The following is a 14624-nucleotide window of genomic DNA, read 5'->3' on the forward strand; positions in this document are numbered from 1 at the left end:
ACCAGCAAGAAAGTCTAGACGCTGCATTGAGTACGGCACCAGAAGAAGAAGATAATAAGAAGATAATACTACTACAATTTTTATCTGTTTTGAATTTGAAATAACCTAAACTATAAGACAAATATTTACAGATAAAGTTGTTTAAGAAAACAGACGGATACATACTACTATTATTTATAAAAAAAGCATATTAACAAATTTAAGGATAATTAATCCTTAAACTATGCAATATTACTATTTTTAACAAACTACTCAAATATACAGGGTGTAACAAAAAGGCAGGTCAAAAATTAAATCACATATTCTGGGACCAAAAGTAGTTCGATTGAACCTAACTTACCTTAGTACAAATGTGCACATAACAAAGCTTCAGCCCTTTGAAGTTACAAAATGAAAATCGATTTTTTCCAATATAATATACAGGGTGCGCCAAACCTCTGGTTTTCTTTGATTACGGCTAAATTATGGGATATACAAAAAAATGTTTTTAACAAAATTAATGTATATCGAAGCCGTCTATAATTTAAAATTATTTTCGATTATACAGGGTGTCAGAACGACGTTACAAACCAAAGTTGTGTTTTTTTAAATGGAACACCCTATATATTAAATCATTTTTGAATATATTTTTTAAAAATATTAAGAATTTATATAAGGTTTTATAGGCCTAAAGTTAACAATTTTCGAAATATTTACACTTTTATTGAGAAAAATGGTAATATTCAAAGGGCTGTGAATTATGCTTTCAAGGTAATAAATATTTAAATGACATGTCAAAGTTTTTTTAGTATACTGTTATTTTTAAATAAATTAACATATTTGACATATAGCCATAAAATATACAGTGTGATCACTATTTGCAAATACAAAATTTTCTCATTTTTTTTAATGGGACACCCTGTATATTAGTATTGACTTTTGCAGTAAATATTACAACCTTTCTTTTGGTATAAGGTTGTATGTACCTAGCATGTTTCGTTTTGTAGATATTAAAAAAAACTATAGATTTTACGTTTTTGCGGATTTTTTATTAAAAAAATTTTTTGCAAAAAAAAATAACTATAATCTCGTTTTAGAAACATACATCAAAATATCAAATATGAAAATAAAAATGTAATTAAAAATTAAAATAAATCGTATACTAGTACAATTCAATTGAATTTAATAATTTAAAATTATTTTACAAAAAATATTTTACCGTACTAATGAATGCATAAATTAGTTATTAAATTAAATAAACAACTAAATTTGATATCTACCCTAGTAATTTTTCTACCAGAGCAACTTTCCTGCACCAAATTAATTGTTAGGTATATTGTATTTACGAGTAAGATCAGTTAAACTTTTAATTTACCTTTTAAATTTACTTACATCTTAAGAACATAATTATAAAGTATGCTTTGAAACAAATGAATATTAAATGTATTAGGCAAATTATTTATTAATATAAATAGTATTAACTGGTGTCACAAAAACTGGTAATACTTTTCTAGTTGAAATTTTTGTAACAATTTTTTATATTTTAAATTTTAATTTTTCAACCGAACAATTGATATATGGCATTTGTTTTGGACGAAACCATTCGAAATTATTACCAGATTTTGTGACACGAGTACATAGATACTATTTGCTTCGTAATATACTTTCTTCTATAACGTTCATTTGTTTCAAAGCATACTTTATACGTTCTCAAGATGTAGGTAAATTAAAAAGTTATTAACTGATCTTACTCGTAAATACAATTTAACTAACAAAATTGGGTACAATAAAGTTACTAGGGTAGAAAAATTTCTAGGGTAGATTTTAAATTGGTTGTTTAATTTAATAATTAATTTATCCATATTAAATACTTATTACTATGTAAAAAAATTGTTTGTAACATAATTTTAAAGTTATTAAATTCAATTAAGTTGCACTTGCATACGTTTTATTTTAATCTTTAATTACGTTTTTATTTTCATCTTTGATATTTTAGTGTATGTTTCTAAAATCAGATTATAATTTTTTTTGCAAAAAAAATTAATCAAAATTATCGCGGATATAAAATATCCGCGAAACGTAAAATCTATAGTTCTTTTTTAAATATTTACAAAACCAAACATGTTATGTACATACAACCTTATACCAAAAGAAAGGTTGTAATATTTACTACAAAATGCAATAATAATATATAGGGTGTTCCATTTAAAAAAAAATGAGAAAATTTTGAATTTGCAAATAGTGATCACACTGTATATTTTATGGCTGTAAGTAAAAGATATTAAATTATTTAAAAATGACACTATAATATAAAAACTTTGACCTACTACTTAAATTTTTATTACCTTGAAAACATAATCCACAGCCCTATAAATATTACCATTTTTCTCAATAAAAATGTAAGTATTTCGAAAATTATTAACTTTAGGCCTATAAGACCTTTTACAAATTTTTCATATTTTTAAAAACTATATTCAAAAATGATTTAATATATAGGGTGTTCCATTTAAAAAAATACAACTTTGGTTCATACCGTTGTTGTGACTCACCCTGTATAATCGAAAATAATTTTAAATTATAGACGGTTTTTATATACATTAGTTTTGTTAAAAACATTTTTTTGTATACCCCATAGTTTAGCCGTAATCAAAGAAAACCAGAGGTTTGGCGCACCCTGTATAGAAAACTATTAGAGATTTTTTATTGAAAGTAAACATGCAGCATTCTTAAAAACTCACTTGTCGAAAAAGTACTAAGAGACAAAAAAGTTTTAAAAACATTGCGTTTAACTAATGGTACCACAATATTAATTCAATTGGAACGTACACAAATATTTGGGACCAAAAGTGAACAAAACCCCCATAACATTTTTATTGGGTAAACAAATTTCACTTTTATTTTTTTTAAGATGTTCCTGCCATAAGAATGCCACATGTCCTTTTCAATAAAAAATTTCTAATAGTTTTCGATATATTGGAAAAATCGATTTTCATTTTGTAACTTCAAAGGGCTGTAACTTTTTTTATGTGCACATTTGTACTAAAGTAAGTTAGGTTCAATCGAACTATTTTGGTATCAGAATATGTAACCTGACTTTTTGTTACACCCTGTATTATCCTAAAAATACATAGTAAAAAATAGGATCTTACCCTTACCTCATCCTGCATCCCAGGACATTTTGTAACAACTGTATGATGACATCGCTTGTGAACAACGCATGTGCAAACTGGAAAAAAGTCAGTTAGATGGGATACCAGATTCACAAACTATTAAAATACCATCACCAAATACCTACACTTTGAAATTTAAATAAGCTATATATACAAAATGTACAATAATGTAAAATGTAACTTTCACTGTCAGATAAATCCATTATTACTAATTACAGAAAAAATAGTAGATTTTTTATTTATATCTTTCTCCTTCTACAATTTAAGAACATAAATTTTTTCCATCAAAATTACAGATATTATGTATTTTTAAGTTTGGTGTAAATGATGCACATTGAAGTATCACCTAAATATTTGTTCACGGTATCAAGAAATACATGACCCAATTTATAAGTTAAAACTATAAAGTACTATGAAGGAATACCAAGAGTTATCGCCAATATGTATTAGAACCAGACAGCAACAGAGTCTTCAAAATTTCATCGAAACCTAAGATTTATCAATAAAAAAGAGATTGTAAGGTCAGATTGTATACTTTCTCCAATATTGTTTCCCTTTGCATGCTAATGACGCCTGAAGACGTCATACCATTACTACTATAAGGTGCGCATGACGGCTTCAGGCGTCATATACAGATATGCACAACATCCGTTTAGATGTTAGTATTTGTTTGATTTTGACTGAAACAAGTTTTATTTCTATTAAGTACGTAGATAAAAGTGTTTTCATAGCGTCAGTTTCGATTCATATTTTGGATGAAGAAATATCGACCAAAACACTACAATGTAAATGCAGCGAAAAATCGAGTTAGCAACCAGGTCGCATTAGGCATATTTCGTCAGCAATGGAAGGGTTAACTTATACGAAGAAGTAGTGGCAGACTCTACTAATGGTATTGAAGTAAACGGCGTATTCATTAACAACATTAGGTATGTCGATGACACAGCGAAAGTGAATATCTGGATCTAGTGGCAGATCTTCAACGCCTTTTAAATGATCAAACTCTTCTCTCTCCGCTACTGTATAACAAAGGTATAACATATACACTAGGGTGGTTCGAAAAAAAATTTTTTCTTATATTTCAGATTGCTATGGTGCGCAAAAGTTGCCATTGGTATAGACTTGAAAAAAGCACTAATTATTATATTTTTATTAATTTGTCTTCCGGTCGCGCAATGCCTTCGAAGTTAGCAAAAATTGTGAAAAACCTTAATTTTTCATATTTTTTTTTAAACAGGCCAGATGGTTTTAATTGCGTTCCTATACCATGAATTAACTACTAAAAGTATGTAAAATTTGCATTATTATACATATGCACTTATTATACATTTGTTTCATATCTTCCGGTCGCGCAACATAATACAAAATGAGTAAATTTAGTAGTTTTTGCAAAATTTCAAAGTTTGACTGTTTAGTACAATTTAATCATACGACTTTTAAAAATGCTATAGTTTAATTCAAGTGGAGTTCGGTCGCGCAGCTTCGTCAAAAACAGCAAACTACCGAGAGGAGACGCGAAAGTGACGAGTGCCAGTGAAGCGCGCACAGCCACAAATAGAGATACATGTTTGAAGACCTCTACAATGGAGTATTTGTCTTCTCCATTACAACGAACTGCCATTCCGCCACCTTTTCCAACACTTAGATGGAAATACAACAGGCACAATAGGATATCCGGACCGATTGGAAAGGTCCTACCTGATTGTGAAAGACTACCAGTTGTTGTCGATTTTAATCTTATCCATTGTGAGTTTCAAAAAATTGAAAAGCGGATTCTTAGCAAGGACCGATTGTACTTGCTTGAGATATCAGAAGTCGTCAAGTTAGGACATTGTTCAGAAAACTTTGTGGTACGTGATCCTGGCTCAATGTAAAAGTTGGCATCGCTGAGCGGTGCAATAATGTGGTTCTAATATAGCCGTCGCTGGAACTGTGCCACACACTTTACTTGAAGCTTCGGTCACTAGCTTAACCCATCTTTCAACTGCCTGTGTATGGCATTGGAAAGTATCTATACTCATAACAGGCTTGAAGTCATTACACCTAAAGCCCAGCTCTCGGATATGGTTTCTTTCATCAGTTACCATAGCCAAAAGTAAATTTTCGGGTGGACAAAGTAAGCATTCTGTTGTAAAACGTGATCAACAACTTGAAGAAGCTTTTTTGGTAAGAACCTTGAAGATTCAATGATTTTGTAATCATGTCTAGGCCCATCTGTGAATTTGTTGTTTATTTTTGTGACAAACCACAAAGGCATATTATAACTTTTGAGAATGAATGTGACAATCTCTCTCAGATTTTCAGAAGGGTTGGACACACTAATGTAGAAACGCAAAACTCTGTTAGCAGTAGCAAGTCATCTTGAATGTGACGTTGGGCTAGGATCACGTACCCACTGCAAAGTCTTCTGAACAATGTCCTGACTTGATGACTTCTGATATCTCAAGCAAGTACAATTATTGGTGCTTGCTAAGAATACGCTTGTCAACTTTTGGAATCTCACAATCAATAGGATTAAAATCAATAAGTGGTAGTCTTTCACAATCAGGTAGGGCCTGTTGTAATCTAAGTGTTGGAAAAGGTGGTGGAATGGCAGTTCGTTATAATGGAGAAGATAAATACTCCATTGTAGAGGTATTCCCACATGTATCTTTATTTGTGGCTGCGCGCGCTTCTCTGGCATTCGTCACTTTCGCCTCGCTTCTCGGTAGTCTGCTCTTTTTGACGAAGTTGCGCGACCGAATTCCATTTGAATATCAAAATTTATCTTATCTGCTTGGATTTTAAATATATTATTGTAAATGAATTAAACTATAGCATCTCTAAAAGTCGTATGATTAAATTGCACTAAACAGTCAAATTTTAAAATTTAGCAAAAACTACTAATTTTACTCATTTTGTATTATGTTGCGCGACCGGAAGATATGAAACAAATGTATAATAAGTGCATTTATATTGATTTTACATACTTTTAGTAGTTAATTCATGGTATAGGAACGCAATTAAAACCATCTGTCATGTTTAAAAAAATATATGAAAAATTAAGGTTTTTCACAATTTTTGCTAACTTCGAAGGCATTGCGGGACCGGAAGACAAATTAATAAAAAAATAATAATTAGTGCTTTTTTCAAGTCTATACCAATGGCAACTTTTGCGCACTATAGCGATCTGAAATAAAACAAAAAGTTTTTTTCGAACCACCCTAATATGCACAGCCAATGCCCCCAGATTTGTTGAATTACTGTGCCCCAGAATTATTATGGTCTTTAAAAAGAGTAAAAGGAACGAAAATACAACGGTAGGTATGAATTTCCAAATATGTGGTCTAACTAATTAACATAATTTCAAATAGATATGTAAACGAATAAATTAGTAATAATTTTAACTATTTAGAATGGGAAATAAGCCACAATATTATTAAAAAATGATTTTTATTAACGTTTCGACGCCCAAATCGGGTGCCGTTGTCAAAATACAAAATACTATTAATATAAACAAAAATGTTGTTGCTTAGTAAAAAAATTCTTCTAATAATTTATTTAATTTGACTCATTTATATCGGCAATTCAGATACATATGATACATTTTAAAGTAGAAGACTTTAAAATGATATTGCCAATATTTATGAGTTGCGTTCCTGGGACGACTTTACTGAAAGATAGTTCATTCGATTACATGAAATCAACGCCCAAATCGACAACGGCACCCGATTTGGGCGTCGAAACGTTAATAAAAATCATTTTTTAATAATATTGTGGCTTATTTCCCATTCTAAATAGTTAAAATTGTAAAAATGCCACAAGAAAATAGCTTCAGAACAACATTAGTAATAATATTACCAAATACGTAAACTACAACCACTCTATTACGGACGTGATAATTTCTTACCTACGTTCTGAAAACCTACCACAAGATAAAATATGGTTACTTTATCTATCAAATTTTCCTAGAAAATTCGGTAACTATTTAAGTTATAAATAATAAATATAACAGTGAAAATTACAAGTATATAGTAACATTTTGCGTATTTTTAGAATACATAATATGAATAAGAATAATTGAGGCCATGAGAGCCAGAGTGTCCTAACTGATAAGAAGATTACTTTTTATAATCAAAGAAAATGATCAGAAGCTATCAATGTCCGATTGTTTTAGTAATTGTATGTTGACCAATAATTATTCTTGCCTCTCGGTCAACATACAATTACTAAAACAATCGGACATTATTAGTTTCTGATCATTTTCTTTGATAATGTTCTTATATCTTGCTCAATTATTAGTTAATGACTCATTTTATTACCTCAGTAATGACCTCAATTATTAGTTAATATAATGTCTTATGATGTACGAGAAATAGGGTAACTAATTATACGATTTCTTTTGAACTCCCGTCAACTTTTATTTCGATATTGGCATTACAGGTGAATCAGAATACTAATACAGTCTGTTCCAACGAAAATTCCCTATGACCTCCCCCCCCCCCCCCAGGAACTCAGAAACCAAGAGCTTCTTCAAAATTTAAAAAACACTTTATATTTGAAGAGGGACGAATTTTCATGCAAAATTCATGCCCTTAAAGGTAACCCCTTACTGCCTCGCATCAACCCCCACTTTTTTTTAAATAGCAAGTGTGATCGAGTGGCACATCATTTGAAAGGTAATTTTTTTTTTCTATACGACACTCTATTTTTTTTAATTTACATACCTAATAAGTTTGAAGATAATTTTAGAGTTAACACATTTATTATAAATTAGTTAAATCAAAAATTATCTTTAAAGTTATTCCGCAAATTAAAAAGGAATAGTGGGTCGTTTAGAGAAAAAAATACCTTTCTAATGATATGAAACTCGATTACACTTGCTGTTAAAAAAACTGGGGTTGATGCGGGGCAGTAGGGGGTTACATTTGAGGGCATGAATTTTGCTTGAAAATTTGTCCCCCTTCCAATACAAATCGATGTGTTTTTTTAATTGTGAAGAAACTCTTGGTTTTCTGAGTTTCTGAGGGAGGGGGTCAAATTTTCGTTGGAACACACTGTAGACGTGAACATACTGTGCGCATTAGCAGATTTCAAATTACGGCGCAGAGCGGTCAGTTGATTGAGAACCGCTTAGTAATGTATGTGGAAGCTATTTGCGAAGTTGTCTTAATATCTACCAGGCTTAATATCGTACGTTTTTTTTTTAATTTCTTTTTGAACTTCACATCAAATTTTTGATGTAGAAACTATTCAAAAATGTTTACAGACTTCGTCCTTTTACTGTTACAATATTGCTCAAGAATACAATAGAAATTCCTGTCCAGAATACAATAGAAACACGCAAATGCTCCGCCACCAAAGACTTTTAAAAGTCAATCGTCTGCAGACAAGGTCGTGTTAACATTTCTTTTCGACATGTAACATTTCAAACCTGTATAAAGCCTTATGAGCCACACTTTGAAAATCTTTCTATGTATCGTAGAATCAGAGATAAATGTGAAGAAGACCAGGATGAAACACAATTTGGCTTCAGAAATGGACTGGAACCCGGGACGCACAATAAATGTATTTGCACTAAATGTATTATTGCAGAAATACCAAGATCAAAGGAAAGACGTATTTGCTGTATTTATTGACTATGAGAAGGCCTTTGATCGAGTACATCACAAATTAATTAAAATATTAAAGGATAAAGGAGTTGATAGTCAAGGTGTACGAATCATAGAAAAATTATACTGGCGTCAAACAGCGACAGCTTGCATAAAAAGAAAATCAACAGAAATATGCAAAATACAAAGAGGTGTCAGACAGGGTTGTATACTGTCCCCACTGTTATTCAATTTATATTCAGATAGAATATTTAAAGAAGCGCTCCATATTTTGGAACGGGGTGTGAAAGTAATGGAATTCTGATACATACAATCAGATATGCAGACGATACAGTTATTTTAAGTGATGATATGAATAGATTACAACAGCTTTTAAATGCCATTGGCACAGTGGGAAGAGAGTTTGGCCTAAACATAAACTGTTCAAAAACAAAATACATGGTATTTAGCCGTTTGGCCCATCAAGATTCACAGTTATATGTTGATGGTCATATAATTCAAAGAGTACCCAGTTTTAAATATCTTGGTTGCCATATTACTGAACAACTAGATCCAGAAAAAGAGATAAAATGTAGAATCGAGATAGCCCGTACGACATTTTTAAAAATGAAGTCATTCTTCTGTAATGATAACTTGCAACTTCAACTTCGAAAGCGCATGATTAAATGTTACATTTGGTCAGTCCTCTTGTATGGTGTCGAAGCATGGACATTAAAAATATCCACCATTAATCGTTTGGAGGCGTTTGAAATGTGGCTGCACAGACGTACACTGAAAATATCATGGACGGCTATGCTGACAAATGTGGCAGTCCTTAAAAGAGCAAATGCTGCCCGCGAGCTGCTTGATAACATCAAATATAGAAAGATGGTATATTTTGGACACGTAGGTAGGAGAGACCGGTATAATATTCTTCAACTTATTATGATGGGTAAAATCAAAGGACGCAGAGGAATTGGTAGAAAGCAGGCCTCTTGGTTGAAGAAGATCCGGGAGTGGACAGGAAAAAAGAAAGCAGAACAACTATTTAGAATAGCTCGAGACAGAGACAGTTTCGCCATGTTAATCGCCAACGTCAAGGGGACTTGATAGGGCACGTTAAGAAGAAGAATAAAGCCGAGATCTGATAGAGTTTGGAATGGCACTCTTCACCAGTTTATGTTGGCAAAGACAAATAGAAAATATATAATAGTGAAAAGAAAAGAGTTACTTTTTGATTTCGGTCGGACCATTCCGATGGAGCTTATCCCCCGAGTATCGAGGGCACACCACCAATGCTGGCAGTAGAAATTTTAGTAAGTTGGTTAACTCATACAATGATCAAAACCGCAAAACAATGTCGTTAGACCACTCCATAGTAAAATTACCACGGCTCTGACCGTACCAGTCCCTAGCTGAGTTGAAAGGCTTTGTATCAGCTTCTGACTTCCTTTGAACCGTGTTCATTTACCGACAAATGATGACAGACTTCACTCAGATCGACGCAAGCCATAAATAAATGGTTCGGTCCTATTAGCACAATGATTTCACGTTGTGTTAATTCTTGTTTTAGTTTTTATCTTACATTGTTACAGATTTTCATTTCTCTTGGCGTGCCACGGTACGTTCCGTTGGATCCCAGCTTAATGACACTGTTTTTTATGAAACCCTATCTAATGTTGTTGCACAGTTTAAACAAATATAGTTTTCAGTGATTCCTCAACACATGTAATCATATAACACTGTTACATAAACGCAAAATGTTACCATGTTATTATATTAATAGACTAAGACTCGAAACGACATAGTATGAAAAAGATCTTAAATGTTAAAATAAAAGAGTAAGTAATAAATAAACTTACAACAAAATTAAAAAGCTATAAGAAGAGCCATGCCAGTGGTGCTGCAAATTAAAAAAATAATTAGAGTAATAATGGATGGTTACTGTCAAATTAACCCACATGCAGAACCATGTACCATTGAAGTCTTTCGGAATAAACAAAAGTCAAAACAATATTTAAAAAGGAATACAATAAACATCAAAATATTTTTATCATATTATTAGTGTTTCTGGGATTAGTAAAATTGTTTTTGCATGTATCAAATTTTTATTCTAGTTATGGAATTGAGCCGATTATATTTTCAATACATAAAGGCGATTCGCTAATCTGAGACACAATGTCTAGTGACGTTGGTAATTTTTTTTTGGGAAGTTAGGTTGCTAGACGTGACTGGAAATTACTACACAACCAAACATACCTGCTCGTAGCCAATATTATTAATAGTAAACAGGCATAAATAACATAAACCTTACGCCAATCAATGATTTTTTATTTACACCATTATAATGTACTGATAACAAATGAGAAAATTAATTATTGTACAAAATAAAAATATTTTGTAGAAATAAATTCCACAAAATTTTATGATTTTAGTATACACTCCCACTATTTCCAATAATTCTTCTTTTTTTAATGAAAGATTAAGTTGATTTGAGCAGTTAATAGTGTGAGGTAGGAATTTTTGTGTTGTATGTTTCCTATTTCGAATGTGTCAATATGAATCTCGACTGAGCGAATTCAGTATATCTACAGTACGGTGCAAATATATAGAATAAATTCGTTATTTCGTAAGCCGGCGAATACGAAGAAAAATCCAGAAACAGCTGTATTTTAAGCTGTATTTTTACTAACAATATTTTTTTCGATAAAATACTTACTTTTTGAGTTATTTGCGTAAAAGTCTACAAACGTGTTTTTTTTTGTTGAAAAATGAATATATTCACTCGCAAATAATTCGAAAAGTATTGACTTAGTGAAAAAACTCTATTGAACAAAAGTTTCTTAGAATTAGTCAGTTTATCCAGTTCCGGACATATTTTGACGGTCTATCTTTCACCCCCGAGAAGGGGTGGACTCAACCTCAGAGCAAACGCACACATCGGCACAATATCACTTTTTTCTTTGACATGTTAGCTATGTGTATGGCAAATTTCATGTCAATCCAAGCTCTCCTTTAAAATCCGGAGGTTTTGCAATATTTTACCGTGAGTAAATGAACTATAAGGCCCATCGGTGGGTACAAATTGAAAACAAAAAATATTTTTTGAACCATACGAAAATAATTAACAGCTTCTAAGCAAAATTGGCTTGCAAAATTGATTACCAAATTGAGGGAATAATTAGAACATGGAATATAAAATGCCAAATGCCGTTGGAGATAACTGCTTAATTTTGGCTTGAAGTTGGTTATATTTCCCTGACATATTTGATATAAGACAAAACAAAAAACTGAGTTTGATCGGATATCATAAATTAACCATTCTCTTTTTTCTTTGTCTCCATTAGCTCCATTTGATTTATTTAACATTTTACATTTTATTTTAAATTACTGCTTAAATATGTAATTCAATATTAATTAATGCATTTGAGCGGAACGCGGGCCCCCATCAAGTGTGCGGGCCCTATTCGGCCGCCTAGTCCGCCTAATGGTTAATTCGGTGCTTAAAAAAAAAGCTCTGTGGGATGAACAAATTTAAACTAATTGACGAATTGTCTTGAAATTTTTTGTGTATTATATGGACTGTTTGACTCTACTTTTCATGCAATATAAAAGTCTTAAGTTCATTTTCGCAAAAGTTATAGCAAATTTTTGATTCTCGAAATTTTAGTCTTATTTTGCAATTTCCGAAGCAACAAATGATCGTACCAAAATTCAAAAACTGCCATTTTAAACCTTGGCTCATCTACTAAAAGATGAATACTCTAAATAAGATATTTAATTACCCTATTTTTACCTATAGCCATTTAAACGAAAAAACTGCCATTTTTGACTCTTATTTGTTAATGACTAAAATTCTCGTCCGAACTGTGACGGACATTTTTGTATTTATAACGTATTAAGGCGGATCCAAATCAATAAAAATTTGTGTGTGTGTTGTATTTTAAAATACAGAAAAAATATTTGCGGCACAAATTTAAATCTGGTCAAGTATTTTTACGACGGAAATATTTGTTTTGTGTGTTGTACCGCCCAATCCACTTAGCGACAAATGGATAATCAAGTCCACATTAACACTGCTGTGCGGCGAAAATTTCTTTGAAGTCGATTGAAAAACCGACAGCACGACGGATAGCGTGCGTTGTTCGTCACGAAAATATTTTTGCGTTAATCCATGCGGCGCACAGTCCACACCAACAAAAAGTTCAACGCACACGAGTAAATTTGTGTCAATTACAACGTACAACATAAATTTTTATTGATGTGGATCCGCCTTTAGGTATAACATTACATTACAGCAGAGTTTCCCACCTTTAGACGTCTGTGACGGAAGTATTTTATAAAATTCTATTGTCATACTGACAGTTGTCATATTCCTTCGATACGTCTAAAGTTGGGAAACTATGTAATGTAATGTTAATTTATACGTTTATACCGATAATAGCCACCTCTGCTAGTTTCTTCTCTCTCTCTATAGTACTAAAAAAACCCATTTGCAACCTGACTGGTCGAGTGTCCCGACAAAAACCTTATTTCTCTGGACTATAATACTACTGCCTTTTTATCCGACTCTATTTTAATGGGATTGTTTCTTTACGACATGCTCCTGACTACCGTTAGTATTAAATATACATATCTGAGTCAATAGGTGCTTATTGATTTTTAAATTTACCAGTTACACGATTATATACTTCTTTAGGTAAATGTAGAGGTCAAAGATCTCCTAGATCCTAGACCAACAATATAATTATTACTCAACTACGAAACTACATGTGCGAGCAAAAAAATCGACTCACTCGATGAATTACTGTAGTTTATGCTTAGTAATTTCATGTTGTCTTTTTTCAATTAAAACAAATAATGCAAAAAAATATTGTCTATTATAGAACTTAAAAAAAATTGTTTTATGCAAATTGGCAACATGTTGTATAATTTGCCTACTTCTGTATGGTAGAGGGACTGCAGCAAACACTGCAACGAGCATGTTCTACGCTTGCTTTTTATGTTAATTTAGACTTCTATGGATATGCCGGTGGGTGGTCGTCTCAGTCGCTTTTCAAACGTTGACGTGTGTGTACACTTTGAAGCGCAATAAGTAAATATTTTATAAATTGATACTCCACCAGTAAAGACGGCCCGGGTAATTGCATAATTATGAGAGCGCTATAGTCAGACGACTGTCGCTCGTCGCCTCCTTATGACGCAGTTTGCAGTCTCAAGGGCTTACCGTCGATACCAGGAGACCGGTAGTCGACGATCATGTTCGGATGGGCGACCTGTACTGCCAGACAGGGATGACTGATTCACTGTCCTGAAAGCCTTACGGAATCGGCATCCGACAAGAGTTGAACTTCAACAATCCTTGAGGATCAAAAATGAATAACCATTTTTAATTTTCGTTGCAACACGAAACTACAGCCGCATCATCATTCCAGTTTAATCAGAGAGTGCAGCAAGCACCTCTACCGGGTTCGAAACTTATTAGTCTCTCATCAGGAGGCACATATGCTGCTCTCTCTGACCCAACTAGGACAAACCCCGGCGTGCAGTCACGGATTGCAACGAACGAAATAGCGAGATGCCCTAGCGGCAACTGCTAGCAAAAGACATAAGTTTTCAATCTAATAGCACATAAAACAACATCAAAAAATGTTACTCTACATCCTACCAGACTGAAAACAATGGGAACCTTCTCTGGTAACACCTCCGAGGCTTCTACAATTTGCAAGCTATAACGAATGCTGAGACTAAGGAAGATGAGGGAATTTTACAATCTATAATTTACGTCAAGGATAATCCTTGGGGAATGTTCAAGGTGTCACAGTCACTCAGTCGATAGTTGGAAGACTTAAGGCTGCCTCTTTGACTCCCAGACAAGCTAACAAAGGGCCCAAATTGAACGCAC

At 32.5% G+C, this 14624-nt stretch overlaps 1 protein-coding gene across 1 annotated transcript in view; it reads right to left on the reverse strand.

The window, feature by feature from the left end:
• Window positions 1-14624, reverse strand: part of LOC114331493 (protein kinase C) — a 150248-nt gene that overhangs the window by 51230 nt on the left and 84394 nt on the right. Inside the window, exon 5 of the mRNA XM_028281082.2 lies at window positions 3135-3205. Coding sequence (XP_028136883.1) covers window positions 3135-3205 — 71 coding nt within the window. The remainder of the gene's footprint in view (window positions 1-3134; window positions 3206-14624) is intronic.

The sequence above is a fragment of the Diabrotica virgifera genome, chromosome 2 (genome assembly GCF_917563875.1).
Source record: "Diabrotica virgifera virgifera chromosome 2, PGI_DIABVI_V3a".
NCBI lineage: Eukaryota > Metazoa > Arthropoda > Insecta > Coleoptera > Chrysomelidae > Diabrotica > Diabrotica virgifera.